Genomic DNA, 18091 nt, shown 5'->3' with positions numbered 1-18091 from the left:
GTCTTTCATGCCTGACGTCCATGCGTGCTTTCCACAGGCTGTGTAGAATCAGCGCCATAAGCATATCATAAGGAACACCGTCTTCACTGGCAATTGGAAGGAAACGGATGGCGTACGGTGTGATAGGCAACTCCTTTTTTAGTGTAGGTTGCAGAATGTCGCACAAAAAAAGTGCGTCCGAGCAAATCAAAAATATGTGTTCGATCGTCTCTGGTTTTCTACACCTGCTGCAGTTGATCGACCATGCGACAAAGAGGCCTTTTTCTTACAGCCAAGGTTTGACGGGAAGAGTTCCAGTATGCGATTGGAAGAAAAAAGTTTTAACCCCAGATCGCACTGGCATCCGTTTCACTCGCTTCAATACATCTGCTCCTGTGCTCGGTCAATACATAGATCGGTACAAAGGAACAGGCATACAAACGTCAACTAGGTCCTTATACAATTTTTTCCTGCCAACAATCGCAAGATAATCAAATGAAAAGCGAGCATGCAAGAATTCTACGGACCAAGCTACCTCCCGTAAAAATCCGCGGAGAGTTGCGCCATTTGCCGTTCTTGAGCTTACGATAAATTGAGGTAACGCATTTCGTAAACGTAGTTGGCACACTGTTCGCAAGAAGGGATCCTTCTGATCTCGCAAAAAAAAAAAAAAACGAAATCTCGAGACAACTTGCCTCAAAAACAAATGCTCCAAACCAAGGCCTCCTGACTTCACCGACCGAAATAAATTAGTGCGGCTCTCTCATGTTCAATTAGTGTTCTCTCTCATGTGGATCCCCATATAAAAACAGCGCATGCTCTGTGTATCTTTTGGATGGTCATTCTTGACATGCACAGTGCTTGCAGTACATACCAGATTTTTGCAAAAAGGAAGACATTGCATACGGTTGATCGCGCGAAAATCGATAAATTTCTACCACCAAACTTTGTTGTTTTAACTTTAACTTGCTCTACTTCTTCTTGCCAATAGTCTTTTGTATCATGATAATATTGCAGAGGTACCCCAAGGTACCGCGCAGGGGTCGTGGTCCACTGCATATTTTCAAAAATTTCTGTTTTATCATTCCAATTACCATGCCAGATGCCCAATGACTTACTCCAGTTTATCGCACTTCCGGTGACCTTGCAGAATCTGTTCGCCACTTCTACTACATTAGAGATGCTTTGCTTGTCTCGACAGAATATGGCGATATCGTCCGCGTACGCCAAGGTTTTAACTTCTCTGGAGTCCATTGCAAATCCCCTTATGTTATTACTACTAATAACCTTTAAGCAAAATGGTTCAACATACAATGCAAAAAGTAGAGACGATAAGGCGCATCCTTGGCGGAGTGCTGACTTAACTTCTATCATAGCCGTAGGCTGTTTGTTAACTATTAGTTTCGTAGATACGCCAGGGTAGCACATTTTAACACCTTGCAATAGAAGAGAACCTATCTTGGCATGTTTTAAAAAAAAAAAAAAAGGATTTCATGTGACACTCTGTCAAACGCTTTTTCAAGATCAAGTTTGAGCTACTCCGGCCTGCAAGGAACGCTGCCCAAACTTCGCCTGCATAGAAAACGCACTATTGGAAAAAAAAAAAAAAAACAAGTTAAGCCATCATCCAGAACCGTTACGTTAAAAGCCTAACAGTCCACAAAACAGATCTACTCGCACCAGCTCAGGACTAAAAACTTTCGTACGCATAAAAAAGGGAAAAAGTTACGGTCTCGCCCGAGCAGGGGCTCGAACCCTGGACCGTTAGGTTAAAAGCCTAACGCTCTACCGACTGAGCTACTCGGGCCTACAAGGAACGCTGCCCAAACTTTTGCCTGCATAGAAAACGCAGTATTCGAAAAGAAAAAGAAGCTAAGCCATCAACCAGAACTGTTACGTTAAAAGCCTAATAGTCCACGAGAAAGAGCTACTCGCACCAGCTCAGAATGACTCAAAACTTTCGTACGCATAAAAAAGGGAAAAAGTTATGGTCTCGCCCGAGCAGGGGCTGAAACCCTGGACCGTTAGGTTAAAAGCCTAACGCTCTACCGACTGAGCTCCTCGGGCCTACAAGGAACGCTGTCCAAACTTTTGCCTGCATAGAAAACGCACTATTGCAAAGAAAAACAAGCTAAGGTATCATGTAGGGCCATTAGGTTAAAAGCTTAATAGTCCACGAGAAAGAGCTACTCGCACCAGCTCAGGATTCAAAACTTTCGTACGCATAAAAAGAAAGAGGTAATCTCGCCCAAGCAGGTGCTCGAACACTGAACCGTTAGGATAAAAGCCTAACGCTCTACCGACTGAGCTACTCGGGCCTACAAGTAACGCTGCCCAAGTTTTCGGCTGCATAGAAAACGCACTATTGGAAAAGAAAAAGAAGCGAAGCCATCAACCTGAACTGTTACGTTAAAAGCCTAATAGTCCACGAGAAAGAGCTACTCGCACCACCTCAGAATGACTCAAAACTTTCGTACGCATAAAAAAGGGAAAAAGTTACGGTCTCGCCCGAGCAGGGGCTCGAACCCTGGACCGTTAGGTTAAAAGCCTAACGCTCTACCGACTGAGCTACTCAGGTTTTTTCTTTTTTTTTTTTTTTCTTTATTGCCGGATTTCTCCTCGTACAATGGACAGGAATTCTTGCTGGAATTCGACATACATACACTTAGGTTGTATTAAAAACGAGACTCGTACTTTGTCTCGTGTTGTTAGGTTAGTACGGCTCTTGGGTTAGCAACTGATCAAACACAGATAGCCATTCTGGAGGATCGGGAAGTGTCCTGTAGACGTCGCGGACGTACACAATAGCGTCTCTGAAGTACACTTTTGACGGTTGTGATTTAACATTCTCGTGTCTTACATCCATTCGCGTCTTCCATAGACTGTGCATTGTCAGCATAATCAACAGATCACACGGCACGTCCCCTGTCTGATCAAACGGGAGAAATCGAATCCCGTGAGGTGTCAGTGGAAGTTGCTTTTTGAGTGTCCTTTGTAAAATGTCCCACAGGAAAACAGAATCTGAACAGTCTAAAAATACGTGATCGATGGTTTCGGGCTTATTGCATATTGTACAGTTAGTACTCCAAGGGACAAAAATACCTTTTTCTTTAAGCCAGGGTTTTACAGGGAGCGTGCCGGTGTGAAGAAAGAAGAAAAACGTCTTGGTCGACGCTCTCACAGGCACCTTTTTAACGCGACTCAAAACATTACGTTCTCGTCCTAGCACATATAAGGAACGATAGATCGGCACAGGACACATCACATCAAGCAAGTCTCTGCACAATTTCTTCTTTGTTACAGCCGAGAGATATTCAGTCGAAAAGTGGCTTTTCAATAAACGAAAAGCATCAACGACTTTTTTCATAAACCCTTTCAATGGAACATGATTAGTAGAATACGATGACACTATGTATTCGGGTAATGCCTGGCTCAAAAACACTCGACAAATACTCTGCAGGAAAGCATCGTTCTGTTGCCTCAAGAAAAAGAACCGTGTAACAACTTGTTTAAGAAATAAATGCGATAAGCCTAGCCCTCCGTTTTTAACCAACTGAAATAAGTTCAGACGACTAGTACGCTCCCCGTTCGACCCTCAGATAAAAACAGCAAATAGTCTGTGTAACTTTTGTACAGACATCCTTGCCATGCAAAGCACTTGCATCATATAGAAAACTTTTGTTACGATGAACATATTACACACAGTTGCACGTGTAAAGATTGAGAAATCGCGTCCGCCCCATTTTGTTGTTTGGGATTTAACCCGGTCAATTTCACCTGCCCATTGGTCTTTGTTTCCGCGATAGTGTTCCAAAGGAATGCCAAGGTATTTGCCCGGCGTATCAGTAAACCTTATACCTTCGAATTGTGTCGGCCTCTCGTCCCATTCACCGTGCCAGAATCCTAGGCATTTTTGACAAATAATGGCGCTTCCAGTTAGGCTGCAAAATGTTTTTGCTTCCTTAATGGCACTTTCGATGCTTTTTTGAGTTCGGCAAAAGATTGCGATGTCGTCTGCGTATGAGAGGATTTTAATTTCGTGCGTTAAGAAGCGATAGCCGCATATTGTTTTGTTGTTCAGAATTTTTAAACAGAACGGTTCAAGATATAGGCTTGAGGCTGGGCATCCTTGGCGCACACTAGACCTTACTGGGATTCCTTCGCTAAGCTTTTTGTTAATGATAAGCTTAGTAGTACAGTTTTTATATGCCATTTTCACGCCTTCACTTATTACGCTGCCTACGTTAACTTGTTCTAGCACTGCGAACAGTATGCCATGTGCGACTTTGTCGAAAGCTTTCTCTAGATCTAGTTGAAGCATTGCTATCTTTCCGGAAAAAGCGTCACAACCTTCTAGTATGCTTCTGGTGGTATGTATGTTTGTGAATATGCTTCTTCCTTTAATCCCGCATGTTTGATGTGGGCCAACTATAGCTGTAATTACTGATTGGAGTCTTCTTGCTATTACTTTCATAAAGATCTTATAATCTACATTTGCCAAACTTATGGGCCGATAAGACTCTACTGAATGCAATTTGGAAGGTTCATCGGTTTTAGGAATTAGAACTACGTGACTTAGTTTGAACGATGGAGGCATTTGTTTACTATCGTAGGTTTCTGCTATAACATGGTATAGTATTTCTGCTACTTCATTTTTAAAAAATTTATAGAACGCTGATCCGAGGCCGTCTGGCCCAGGCGCCTTTCCTTTGCTCAAATCTTCAATTGCTTGTTTGATTTCATCTCTAGTGATTTGTCTTTCAAGTTCTAGTTTAATATCCTCGTCAAGCCTTGGCATTTGCTTAACATAGTCGTTTATAAATATATCATTTACTTGCACTTCGTTGCCGAGCAAACTACGGTATCGCTCTACAAATGCTGTTTCAATGACGCTCTTATCTGTCGAGACTTCGTTTCGGCAGCGAATTTCATTTATTTCGCTTTTTGTTGCATATTTTTTTTCTTCACCAATCGCCCTCTTGGTTGGTCTTTCGCCTAACCAAAACCTCTCTGAACGCGCTCTAATAACAGCGCCTTTATATTTTTCTTCTTCCATCTGTTCCATCTGTCTTTTAACATCTTCAACTCCACTTTTAAACAAACCCGGTATTGTAGTCTCTGCATTCAAAAGGAAATCAAGTGTGCTCTGTAGTTCTTTTTCCTTTTGTTTTTCTTTATGTCGTAGTATGCATGATCTGTCTATTGCACTTTGTTTAACTTCGCACTTGAATTGTTCCCAAGCTTCGATGAAATTTTTGTGACTCGTGGACACTATTTCCAATTTCTCGCGTACTATTTGGACAAATGTGTCATCGGTTAAGAGCTGTTCATTTAATTTCCACAGTTCCCAGTTGAATGCAGAGACTTTGCGCTTTCTACCTATTTCAAACATTACGAAGCTATGATCACTAAAACTAACATGTTTCACGGCATAGTTACAGCACATAGACATAACATCCGAAGAAATATACACGCGATCTAATCGTGCGTGGCTTTCGCCCTGAACGTGGGTAAATTGCACTTGATTTCCACGGAATATGTCCCCTACATCAACAAGGCCGCATTCATCCACCAACGCTTTAAGCTGTAGGGCACTTTTGTCCCGTACTGGTTAATTCTTAACTGAGTTTTCGGGCATGCAAATACAATTAAAATCGCCAAGCAAAATGAGTTGCCTGTCACACTTTAGAAATCCAGCGACATGATCAAAAAAACTTTTCTTTCTGACATTTGGTTCGGCGCGTACACACATATAATTCGCCATTGTACTTGGTTTAAATAAAAGTCGCACAATGCTAACCGTCCGTCATCAGAGGTGATAACACCCTCTTCAACGATTCCGATACCTCGTTTCAGAAAGATAGCACAATCGCCAGACTTTCCAACGGCATGGCAAACACAAACGTTGAAATCTAATGCGTAAGTTTGGACCATGCGGTCCGCCTGCTCCTCGCTGTCTATTTTTGATTCCTGTAAGGCTAGAATATCGATGGTATTTTCTTTTATCAGACGTCTTAACTGCACTTGCCGCTTTCTTGCCGTGAGACCGCGCACATTCAGAGTGCCAATTCTTAATGCCGATAAAGACGTTGAATTCATAGAAAGCGAAAGGTCAAGCTGACCGCTGGGTGATTGTGCCGAATTGACAGGACGCACACTTACACTGTTATATCGCACTGATTCTGAGTGCTTCGTCAAACATGGCGAAGCCGAGGCGTTTTCCTTGTGGGTTGGCATGGCGACGTTTCGTGCTGCGCGTCCCGCTCCAGTCTAGCGGTAAGGTCGTCCCTCGGACAGCGCCCTCCGCTAACGCGGAGGCCCTGTCGGTGTAGTCCTCCTGTCTGGAGGCACGTTGGGCTTCACCTTCAGGGGAGCCCTACGGTGGGACCCTGCCTTTGGGGGCGGTTCACCGGCGTTGACCTTCTCTCGGTTGTCGTCTTCGATGGTATTTTCCCGTGGTCTCTTTGAGACAGCGACGCCAGGGTTGGTTTTTCCTCCTTCCGAGTTGATGCCCTCCATTGCGGTACCGCTCTCTTCCGTCTCGCTAACGGCAGCACAGCTGCTAGGAGTTAGAAGTTTCCACGGCCTCTGAAGTATTCTGAGGCTCATCGTTCTTTCCATTTTGACTGACCGCAGCTTTCATAGGTCCCTTGTTTTCGGATGGGACAGAAGGCGTGGCACCCGACGTTGTCGGCTTCTCGCCTCCACTGACGGTCTCCTCCGCGTCGACTTGGTCCATGAGGTGCTCATCGACAGTGTCGCTTCGCCCAGTTCCGGTCACACTGGCGTAGCTACGCGCGCATTGACTCTCGTCGTGGCCATAGCGATGACAGAGCTTGCAACGCGGAACTCGGCACTCGCGCCGTATGTGACCGGTGCCATGGCACCGGAGGCAGAGCGGGGGTCTGCCTGGCACGTGCACGAGCGCATGGTCTTCCCCGACGCGAAGTTGATGAGGCAGGTCTTCCACGCTAACGCCTACCTTCAGCCGTAGGGACACCAGGCGCGTGTGGGAGCCTTTGTCGTTGCAGCCTGCAACGCGCCACTTTTCCCTCGAAATTTCGCTGACCTTCCCAAAAGGCGCCAGGGCACCTCTGACTTCGTCGTCCGGAGTCGTATGTAGAAGCCAATACAGCTTCATCCTGACGTCTTGATTTCGAGGGTCTATTACCATGCATCGGTGGTCCTTTACGCTGAAGGCTGGGGCAGACAAAATCTTTTGTTTGCCCTTTTCGTCCTTGAAAGTGATGGCCCAGACGTGGTTCATCTGATAGGCACAGAGGGCCTCCACTTCTGGCATCAGCTGCAGATAGTCAGGTGCCTCACGGAAATGCTCGACTCGGTAGGGCCTCGCCTTCACGTCTCCGTGCAAAAAAACGGTCGTTGTAACTGTCGATCCTGTAGGTAGTTGCGGCAATATAACCTGATAATCTTCCTTCGGTGTGTCGTTCAACCTGAGACCGCGGCCCTGCTGGGCCGCTGTAACCGCCCCTTCGGAGCAAAACATTCCGCGACCGTTCACTGCGGTGGCCGGAAGTGGAATCGACTAAGCTACTCGGGCCTGCAAGTCATCATCATCATCATCATCAGCCTAGTTACGCCCACTGCAGGGCAAAGGCCTCTCCCATACTTCTCCAACTACCCCGGTCATGTACTAATTGTGGCCATGTTGTCCCTGCAAACGTCTTAATGTCATCTGCCCACCTAACTTTCTGCCGCCCCCTGCTACGCTTCCCTTCCCTTGGAATCCAGTCCGTAGCTCTTAGTGACCATCGGTTATCTTCCCTCCTCATTACATGTCCGGCCCATGCCCATTTCTTTTTCCTGATTTCAACTAAGATGTCGTTTACCCGCGTTTGTTGCCTCACCCAATCTGCTCTTTTCTTATCCCTTAGCGTTACACCCATCATTCTTCTTTCCATAGCTCGTTGCGTCGTCCTCAATTTCAGCAGAACCCTTTTCGTAAGCCTCCAGGTTTCTGCCCCATATGTGAGTACTGGTAACACACAGCTGTTGTACACTTTCCTTTTGAGGGATAGTGGCAACCTACTGTTCATGATTTGAGAATGCCTGCCAAACGCACCCCAACCCATTCTTATTCTTCTGGTTATTTCAGTCTCATGATCCGGATCCGTGGTCACTACCTGCCCTAAGTAGATGTATTCCCTTACCACTTCCAGTGTTTCGCTACCTATCGTAAACTGCTGTTCTCTTCCGAGACTGTTAAACAGTACTTTAGTTTTCTGCAGATTAATTTTCAGACCCACCCTTCTGCTTTGCCTCTCCAGGTCAGTGAGCATGCATTGCAATTGGTCTCCTGAGTTACTAAGCAAGGCAATATCATCAGCGAATCGCAAGTTGCTAAGGTATTCTCCATCAACTTTTATCCCCAATTCTTCCCACTCCAGGCCTCTGAATACCTCCTGTAAACATGCTGTGAATAGCATTGGAGATATCGTATCTCCCTGTCTGACGCCTTTCTTTATAGGGATTTTGTTGCTTTCTTTGTGGAGGACTACGGTGGCTGTGGAGCCGCTATAGATATCTTCCAGTATTTTTACATATGGCTCAACTACACCCTGATTCCGTAATGCCTCCATGACTGCTGAGGTTTCGACTGAATCAAACGCTTTCTCGTAATCAATGAAAGCTATATATAAGGGTTGGTTATATTCTGCACATTTCTCTATCACTTGATTGATAGTGTGAATATGGTCTATTGTTGAGTAGCCTTTACGGAATCCTGCCTGGTCCTTTGGTTGACAGAAGTCTAAGGTGTTCCTGATACTATTTGCGATTACCTTGGTAAATACTTTGTAGGCAACGGACAGTAAGCTGATCGGTCTATAATTTTTCAAGTCTTTGGCGTCCCCTTTCTTATGGATTAGGATTATGTTAGCGTTCTTCCAAGATTCCGGTACGCTCGAGGTTATGAGGCATTGCGTATACAGGGTGGCCAGTTTCTCTAGAACAATCTGACCACCATCCTTCAACAAATCTGCTGTTACCTGATCCTCCCCAGCTGCCTTCCCCCTTTGCATAGCTCCTAAGGCTTTCTTTACTTCTTCTGGCGTTACCTGTGGGATTTCGAATTCCTCTAGGCTATTCTCTCTTCCACTATCGTCGTGGGTGCCACTGGTACTGTATAAATCTCTATAGAACTCCTCAGCCACTTGAACTATCTCATCCATATTAGTAACGATATTGCCGGCTTTGTCTCTTAACGCACACATCTGATTCTTGCCTATTCCTAGTTTCTTCTTCACTGTTTTTATGCTTCCTCCGTTCCTGAGAGCCTGTTCAATTCTATCCATATTATAGTTCCTGATGTCCGCTGTCTTACGCTTGTTGATTAACTTAGAAAGTTCTGCCAGTTCTATTCTAGCTGTAGGATTAGAGGCTTTCATACATTGGCGTTTCTTGATCAGATCTTTCGTCTCCTGCGATAGCTTACTGGTTTCCTGTCTAACGGCGTTACCACCGACTTCTATTGCGCACTCCTTAATGATGCCCATGAGGTTGTCGTTCATTGCTTCAACACTAAGGCCCTCTTCCTCAGTTAAAGCCGAATACCTGTTCTGTAGTTTGATCCGGAATTCCTCTAGTTTCTCTCTTACCGCTAACTCATTGATTGGCTTCTTGTGTACCAGTTTCTTTCGTTCCCTCCTCAAGTCTAGGCTAATTCGAGTTCTTACCATCCTGTGGTCACTGCAGCGTACCTTGCCGAGCACGTCTACATCTTGAATGATGCCAGGGTTCGCGCAGAGTACGAAGTCGATTTCATTTCTAGTCTCACCATTCGGGCTCCTCCACGTCCACTTTCGGCTAACCCGCTTGCGGAAAAAGGTATTCATTATCCGCATATTATTCTGTTCTGCAAACTCTACTAATAATTCTCCTCTGCTATTCCTAGAGCCTATGCCATATTCCCCCACTGACTTGTCTCCAGCCTGCTTCTTGCCTACCCTGGCATTGAAGTCGCCCATCAGTATAGTGTATTTTGTTTTGACTTTACTCATCGCCGATTCTACGTCTTCATAAAAGCTTTCGACTTCCTGGTCATCATGACTAGATGTAGGAGCGTAGACCTGTACAACCTTCATTTTGTACCTCTTATTAAGTTTCACAACAAGACATGCCACCCTCTCGTTAATGCTATAGAATTCCTGTATGTTACCAGCTATTTCCTTATTAATCAGGAATCCGACTCCTAGTTCTCGTCTGTCCGCTAAGCCCCGGTAACACAGTACATGCCCGCTTTTCAGCACTGTATATGCTTCTTTTGTCCTCCTAACCTCACTGAGCCCTATTATATCCCATTTACTACCCTCTAATTCCTCCAATAACACTGCTAGACTCGCCTCACTAGATAGCGTTCTAACGTTAAACGTTGCCAGGTTCAGATTCCAATGGCGGCCTGTCCGGAGCCAGGTATTCTTAGCACCCTCTGCAGCGTCACAGATCTGACCGCCGCCGTGGTCAGTTGCTTCGCGGCTGCTGGGGACTGAGGGCCGGGGTTCGATTGTTGTATTCATATAGGAGGTTGTGGCCAAGTACTGCACCAGGGTGGCCAATCCTGCTCTGGTGAGAGAGTGCGTTACCGGTTCTGGTCACCGGGATCAGGCCGCACTCCAGGCCTGTTTGTGCAATTTTCTCAACACACGTTTTTTTTTTTTTGTATTTTCCGGTGGAGAATAGCGCGGCACCGGGATTTGAATCACGGTCCTCTTGCACTGGAGACGGATACTCTGCCGTCCCCGTAGGAGTTAAATTAAAAATTCATTTATGGGGTTGTACGTGACAAAACCACTTTCTGATTATGCACGCCGTAGTGGAGGACTCCGAAAATTTCGACCACCTGGGGTTCTTTAACGTGCACCTAATTCTAAGTACACGGGTGTTTTCGCATTTCGCCCCCATCGAAATGCGGCCGCCGTGGTCGGGGTCCGATCCCGCGACCTCGTGCTCAGCAGTCTAACACCATAACCACTGAGCAACCACGGCGGGTCCCGCAGGAGTTGTACGCCTCATTTAACCTACAGTGGTGCCCTATTTGGTCAGTCAAGGTGGACCAGTCTGAGCTCGGTTATACCGCATGGATGGCACTCGGCTACAGAGCCTGGTATTTATGACCTGCACATGTGAGTGTGAGGCCATACATATTTGAAGATATATATCGTTCTTTTTTTTTTCTTTTTTTTTAGGAGGGTTCCCGTACAGTGATAAAATAAAGGAAAAGACATTAAAAGAAAGAAAAAAAAAGAAAAAGGGGCGAAACTTTCGGCTGCATAGAAAACGCACTATTGGAAAAGAACAAGAAGCGACGCCATCAAGCGGAACTGTTACGTTAAAAGCCTAATAGTCCACGAGAAAGAGCTACTCGCACCAGCTCACAATGACTCAAAACTTTCGTACGCATAAAAAAGGGAAAAAGTTACGGTCTCGCCCGAGCAGGGGCTCGAACCCTGGACCGTTAGGTTAAAAGCCTAACGCTCTACCGACTGAGCTACTCGGGCCTGCAAGTAATGCTGCCCAAACTTTCGCCTGCACAGAAAACGCACTATCGGAAAAGAAAAAGAAGCTAAGCCATCAACCGGAACTGTTACGTTAAAAGCCTAATAGTCCACGAGAAAGAGCTACTCGCACCAGCTCACAATGACTCAAAACTTTCGTACGCATAAAAAAGGGAAAAAGTTACGGTCTCGCCCGAGCAGGGGCTCGAACCCTGGACCGTTAGGTTAAAAGCCTAACGCTCTACCGACTGAGCTACTCGGGCCTGCAAGTAATGCTGCCCAAACTTTCGCCTGCACAGAAAACGCACTATCGGAAAAGAAAAAGAAGCTAAGCCATCAACCGGAACTGTTACGTTAAAAGCCTAATAGTCCACGAGAAAGAGCTACTCGCACCAGCTCACAATGACTCAAAACTTTCGTACGCATAAAAAAGGGAAAAAGTTACGGTCTCGCCCGAGCAGGGGCTCGAACCCTGGACCGTTAGGTTAAAAGCCTAACGCTCTACCGACTGAGCTACTCGGGCCTGCAAGTAATGCTGCCCAAACTTTCGCCTGCACAGAAAACGCACTATCGGAAAAGGAAAAGAAGCTAAGCCATCAACCGGAACTGTAGCGTTAAAAGCCTAATAGTCCACGAGAAAGAGCTACTCGCACCAGCTCACAATGACTCAAAACTTTCGTACGCATAAAAAAGGGAAAAAGTTACGGTCTCGCCCGAGCAGGGGCTCGAACCCTGGACCGTTAGGTTAAAAGCCTAACGCTCTACCGACTGAGCTACTCGGGCCTGCAAGTAATGCTGCCCAAACTTTCGCCTGCACAGAAAACGCACTATCGGAAAAGAAAAAGAAGCTAAGCCATCGACCAGAACTGTAGCGTTAAAAGCCTAATCGCACGTAGTGTTGATACCGAAATCAGAGGACCCAGAAAAATTGTTAGCTGTCGACGCTTACCGCCCGATATCACATGATGAATGTAGACTATAAGATATTTACAAGAGTGCTCGGAAAGCGATTACAGGGAGTGGTGACCGGCATAGTAGGGTCGCATGAAACATGCGGCAATAAAGGAAGATCTATCTACACAAGCATTCATATCGGCAGAAGCATTTTATAATACTTTAACGACCTAGGTTAATACTGCCATATTACAGTTAGATATGCAGATGGCTGTCGACCGTGTGGCCCATAAAACTGTTTTCAGTATTCTAGAACATATAAATGCAGGAGATTTTATCTTAGATGGGGTAAAGATGTGTTTCCAAGACTGTACCGCCAGCCTCATTCTAAAATCTGTGCGCCAGGAGTATGGTTTGTCCCCTCTTTTATTCGCAGTATACCTAGAGCCATTTTGTAGGAAAATCAAGAATGACAATAGAATATCCGTTTCCAGAGTGCAGTCCGCGGAAACGAAAGTACTCGCATACGCGGACGACATCGCGTTGTTTTGTAGGGATAAAGAAAGCGTCGAAATAGCGTTCGCAGAAGCGTTATCATACCGTAGAATGACAGGCAGTGCCATCAAATTTGATAAATCCCTAGGGCTATGGATCGGCAACTGGGAAGACCATCCGTGTACGTTTGCAAATATCCGCTGCACAATCACGCCGGCAAAGTACCTAGAGGTGCCGCTTGAGCCCTACCGTGAAGCGGTTGATTACTGGAATGCCGAAGCTGAAAGGGCTCGTGAGTGTACGCTTAAAAGGGGAGGCCGCAATTTCTCAATGTTTGCTCGTGCGACGGTGTGCAACCTGTTTGCCGTTGCCAAAATTTCTTACGTGCTTCAAGCGTTGTGCATGTCAAGGTCTAACAAACAACGTTTGCACAGATTACTCGCAGTGTTTGTGTGGGGTTCAAGCTGGGAGCGCACCAGTCGCACTAATCTCTTTCGTTCTGTTAAAAGTGGAGGATTAGGTCTGGCAGATTTATTCATTAGGCAGATTGTGTCGAGGTTTGTTTACTTACGGGATCAAAATGACCCATTTTTGTTAACTATGTTTCAAACAAGGCGGAGCGAAGCTATGCCTGAATTCATTGTATCGTCACGTCGGTGCAGTCAAAGCAGAGTGCGTGGTTTCCTAAAAGAAGTAGTCTGGGGTTTTCAGCTGTCAAAAGTTCGCTTTTCCATGGAATACTTATGTAGGGTGCCACGAAAGCGCTTATATAAGGAGCTGATAGACACAATGTTACCGGTGCCATTGTATCGCTCGATGTTCTGCATTGGACCTGAAAAGGACGTTCTAAAGAGAGTAAAACGAATGCCAGTACGCCCGTCGGTAAAGTCCTTTTTTTTTCAGCTCCACACCAATACTTTACCTGTGAAAGCGGTAGGCAGATGAAAAAGGACTTTCTGTGCCTCGGAGCGTGAACTGTTTACTATGCCGGAAACCCTAAACGGTTGAACACATATTTCTTGACTGCTGGGATGCTGTGTTCCATTGGGGCATTTTACAGAGAACGCTAAAGAAGGACTTGCCGATTACACCATATGGGATTCGTTTCTTGCCTACTTTAAATGAAGACAATGTACCGTATGACATGTTCAGGCGGGTATCCTTACATAGTTTATGAAAAACTAGAATAGCCGTGAGACATGCCGAAATAAACGCCCGGCCTGTTAGAGAATACTTTATTGAAAGCATTTGTTATATTGAGGAAATGTATAATTTGCAAAAAGAAAAACCAACATGGCTCAGTTTGGTGACCGAGCTTGCGAATTTCAAGCGTTTTTAGCCTCGTGACTGCCACCCATTGGCAGAGATTCTTGTCGTGACTGTTGTGTATTGTTAGAATGTCTTGTTTTGTATGTTGCCATGTTCGTAGTAAAGAAAAAAAAGTCCACGATAAAGAGCTACTCGCACCAGCTCAGAAGGATTCAAAAGTTTCGTATGCACAAAAAGGAAAAGAGTTACAGTCTCGCCCGAGCAGGGGCTCGAACCCTGGACCGTTAGGTTGGAAGCCTAACGCTATACTGACTGAGTTAATGGGTTTTTTCCTTTATTGCCGGTTGGCAATACATACAAATATGAACAAAACACTGCGAGAAAAATTTAAAAGCATCTGCCACTCTGACGCGAGGTATTTAAAAGCACTTCATAGATGCTAGCTCATTTAATACTGAAATCCAGCCATCGTCCTCGTTTCTTGCCTTGTACACTTCCCGCATGAGGAGCATGCTGTCAATAAAGTTTTCCCTCGACAACTGAATCTTAATATGCTCATGACGTATCGCCATTCGTGTTTTCCATAGACTGTGTAGACACAATAACATGAACATATCATGAGGAACTCCATCATCATTTGATGTAGGGAGAAAGCGGATTGCGTACGGCGTCACCAGTAGCTCCTTTTTCAAAGTTCGTTGCAAAATGTCCCACAAGAATACTGCGTCTGGGCAGTCCAGCAACATATGGTCTATTGTTTCGGGTTTTCTGCATATTAAACAGTTGACTGACCATGCTACAAACAAACCTTTTTGTTGGAGTCATGGCTTAACCGGTAACGTTTCGCTGTGAAGTTGAAAGAAAAAGGACTTGGCTGACGAGCGCACCGGCATCCACCTTACCCTTTTTAACACATTTCCTCCATTTTCTATACAAAACTTGGTCCTATATATTGGTGTAGGCAGCAATGTGTCGACAACATCTTTGTAGAGCTTATTTCGCTTAACACTGTTTAAATACCCTAAAGAAAAACGCGTGCACAAGAATTGGTACGCCCATACAACTTCACGCGGAAAGCCCTTGATCATAGTTGCTCGCGCTAGTCATGTTGACACAACATAATTTGGTAGAGCGTCAATCAGACGCTCCTGAAACACAGTTAATAAAAATACATTTTGTTGATCGCGTAAGAACATAAATCGTGAGACAACTTGCTTAAGAACAAGTGAGCTAGGCCCAGGCCGCCTCGTTTAACCGATGTGAACAAATTGGTGCGGCTGGTACGTTCCCACATAGATCCCCAGATAAATAGGGAAAATTCCCGGTGCAGTTTCTGTACGCTCGTTCTTGATGCGCATATGGCCTGTAGCACGAGCCAAATCTTAGCGACGAGAAAGAGGTTGCATACGGTTGCTCTCGCGAACATGGAAAGGTCCCTCCCACCAAATTGTTTTGTTTTTTCCGTCACTTCTGTGCATTGCTCTTTCCAGTACTCTTTCGTGTCCCGAAAATGCTGTAGCGGTACACCGAGGTACCTAGTAGGGGTAGTCGTCCACTGTACACTTTGCATTTCACTGGCAAAGTGTTCCCAAACCCCGTGCAATATTCCTGCTGATTTTCCCCAATTAACGACACTTCCTGACATTTTGCAAAAATTTTTGGCCACATCAACCGCTTCATTAACGCTTTCTTTATCACGGCACAACACTGCTACGTCATCTGCGTATGCTAGTATCTTTATTTCACTCGCGCCTACACGATAAGGTACAATTTCACTACACAAAAGTACCTTTAAACAAAATGGCTCCAAATATAGTGCAAAAAAAAAAGGTGACAAACAGCAACCTTGTCTCAAAGAAGATTTCAGTTGTATATTTTCCGAGAATGTATTATTAATTATAATCTTAGAAACTATTTGATCATAGCACAATTTAGCACCTCGTAATAACATACATCTAACGTTGACATGTTCAAGTATAAAAAAAAGGATTTTATGCGCCATTCTATGAATGTCTTTTCCAGGTCCAACTGTAATATTGCCACCTTCTCTGAAAAGTCATCACAACACTCTAGGACCGTCCGTGCCACATGAATGTTTGTCATAATAGACCGTCCTTTTATTTCACACGTCTTATGTGGTCCCACTAACTTCTGTATGACCGTCTGTAGTTGCCTCCCGAGAACTTTCGCGTATATCTTGTAGTCCTTATTTATAAGGCTAATGGGACGATATGCCCGCACCGAGAGTAGAGTTTGAGGGTCTTGACACTCTGGTATTAACACCCCATGGCTCTCAAGAAACGAAGGTGGTAGAACTTGTTTCTCATATGCCTCGTTAATTAACTGATGTAAAATTATTGCCATTTCTGATTTAAAAGCCTTATAAAAAGCGGCGCCTAAACCGTCGGGGCCTGGCGCTTTACCTGCAGCTAACTCATTTATTGCTCGTTCTACTTCTGCGACAGTAATTGGCTACTCAAGGCTCAGCCTTGCGTCCTCATCCAACTTCGGAAGAAACCTCAAAAACTGACTATCTAAACCTTACGAGTGCTCGCGTTTACTGCCTAACAACTCGCTGTAAGCTGTAATACTCATATACAGCCCGCTGAATGTGATGGTTCTCACGCACAATTTGTTTCGATATGTGATGGCTTTTACCTCCTTTCGTGAAGCGTAGCTCTTTTCGTCCGAAAGAGCTCTGTTGGTCGATACTTCACCGCACCGTAATCTTTCTGCGCGCGCACGTATAACCGCACCTCGCTATTTCTCTGGATCACCGCTTTCTAACTGAGCTTTTACTTCTTTTATTCCCTTCGCAAAGCTACCTGGGCAAGAACCTTCCATCGTTAAGTAGAAGTTGACACTGCAACTCTTTTTCTTTTCTTTGTTCCTCCTGTCGTAAAGTGCATGATCTTTCCATTGCCATTAACTTCGTTTCCTGCTTGAAAAACTCCCATGCTTCTGCAATACTTTGATGGTCCTTTTCTAATAGGTTCGGCATATGATCTTTAATTTTCTTAACAAAAACATCATCATCTAGTAGCTTAGAATTTAATTTGTACAACGCCCATATAATTTTTTTTTCTAGGGTCCAACGCAAACATAACGAAACACTGGTCACTACATGACACAGATTTTACCTCATAGTTGCTATACCTTGGAATCAAATCAGCAGACATATAAATTCAATCTAATCGTGCATGGCTGACTCCTTGAAAAAGCGTGAACCTTGGATTCGTACCATTTCCCATGACATGGCCCACATCTACCAAATTCACTTCGCCAACAATTTCGGCTAAGAATTGCGCGCTTCCGTCGTGAACAGGCGGGCTTAGCACTCTGTCCTCAGCGTAACACACACAATTGAAGTCCCCCATCAATAAAATGTTGGTTTGACAATTAAATTGGCTTTTAAGGCATTGGAAGAAAATCTTGCGTTCACATTCCTTGTTAGGTGCGTAAACACATATCGGTCGTCACTTCACTGCTCCAATCACAAAGTCGCACACTATTTGTCGGCTATTAACATCACAAACCACGTTTTCAATAACTACGTCCACAGAACTGCGAACAAAAAGGGCGCACCCACCAGACCTCCGTACACAATGTGATACACACACATAATACTGTGGCCGAAAAGCCGCTACCATACGTTCCGTTCCTTCTTCACTTTCGATTTTAATTTCTTGCACTGCGATAGCTGCGATAATGTCAAGATCAGTTTCCACGAACAGCCTGCTTAGCTGGTACTGTTTTGGTTTAGAACCAAGGCCCCTTCATTTTATACTTCCAACACGTACGTAACGCGACATTGGTGGAATTCATTTTGTTATGAAGAAGGAAAGGACCGGCCAGCACCTACATTCACTGCCCACAACCCGCTGCACACTCACGTTTACCGGCATAGAGCAGCGAAAACCATGCTCTGGACTGTCGTTGTT

At 45.0% G+C, this 18091-nt stretch overlaps 2 protein-coding genes and 8 non-coding genes across 10 annotated transcripts in view; all 10 read right to left on the bottom strand.

The window, feature by feature from the left end:
• Nucleotides 1–18091, bottom strand: part of LOC126548087 (peroxiredoxin-6-like) — a 150255-nt gene that overhangs the window by 33973 nt on the left and 98191 nt on the right. The window lies entirely within an intron of this gene.
• Nucleotides 1714–1786, bottom strand: TRNAK-UUU (transfer RNA lysine (anticodon UUU)). The gene has a single exon. It is a non-coding gene; the product is annotated as a tRNA-Lys (tRNA).
• Nucleotides 1974–2046, bottom strand: TRNAK-UUU (transfer RNA lysine (anticodon UUU)). Its single transcript has one exon. It is a non-coding gene; the product is annotated as a tRNA-Lys (tRNA).
• Nucleotides 2225–2297, bottom strand: TRNAK-UUU (transfer RNA lysine (anticodon UUU)). The gene has a single exon. It is a non-coding gene; the product is annotated as a tRNA-Lys (tRNA).
• On the bottom strand, nucleotides 2485–2557 carry TRNAK-UUU (transfer RNA lysine (anticodon UUU)). The gene has a single exon. It is a non-coding gene; the product is annotated as a tRNA-Lys (tRNA).
• Nucleotides 6542–7486, bottom strand: LOC140215501 (uncharacterized). The gene has a single exon (XM_072286018.1). The coding sequence runs from the start codon at nucleotides 7484–7486 to the stop codon at nucleotides 6542–6544; it is 945 nt and encodes a 314-aa protein (XP_072142119.1).
• Nucleotides 11423–11495, bottom strand: TRNAK-UUU (transfer RNA lysine (anticodon UUU)). The gene has a single exon. It is a non-coding gene; the product is annotated as a tRNA-Lys (tRNA).
• Nucleotides 11683–11755, bottom strand: TRNAK-UUU (transfer RNA lysine (anticodon UUU)). The gene has a single exon. It is a non-coding gene; the product is annotated as a tRNA-Lys (tRNA).
• TRNAK-UUU (transfer RNA lysine (anticodon UUU)) lies at nucleotides 11943–12015 on the bottom strand. Its single transcript has one exon. It is a non-coding gene; the product is annotated as a tRNA-Lys (tRNA).
• Nucleotides 12203–12275, bottom strand: TRNAK-UUU (transfer RNA lysine (anticodon UUU)). Its single transcript has one exon. It is a non-coding gene; the product is annotated as a tRNA-Lys (tRNA).

Source organism: Dermacentor andersoni, chromosome 1 (assembly GCF_023375885.2).
Source record: "Dermacentor andersoni chromosome 1, qqDerAnde1_hic_scaffold, whole genome shotgun sequence".
NCBI lineage: Eukaryota > Metazoa > Arthropoda > Arachnida > Ixodida > Ixodidae > Dermacentor > Dermacentor andersoni.
The sequence above is the reverse complement of the archived record's forward strand: the minus strand, read 5'-3'. Positions and strand labels throughout refer to the sequence as shown.

Bases quoted from the DNA above. Each gene is read 5' to 3' on its own strand.
- LOC140215501 (XM_072286018.1), bottom strand. From the start codon at position 7,486: ATGTTTTGCTCCGAAGGGGCGGTTACAGCGGCCCAGCAGGGCCGCGGT.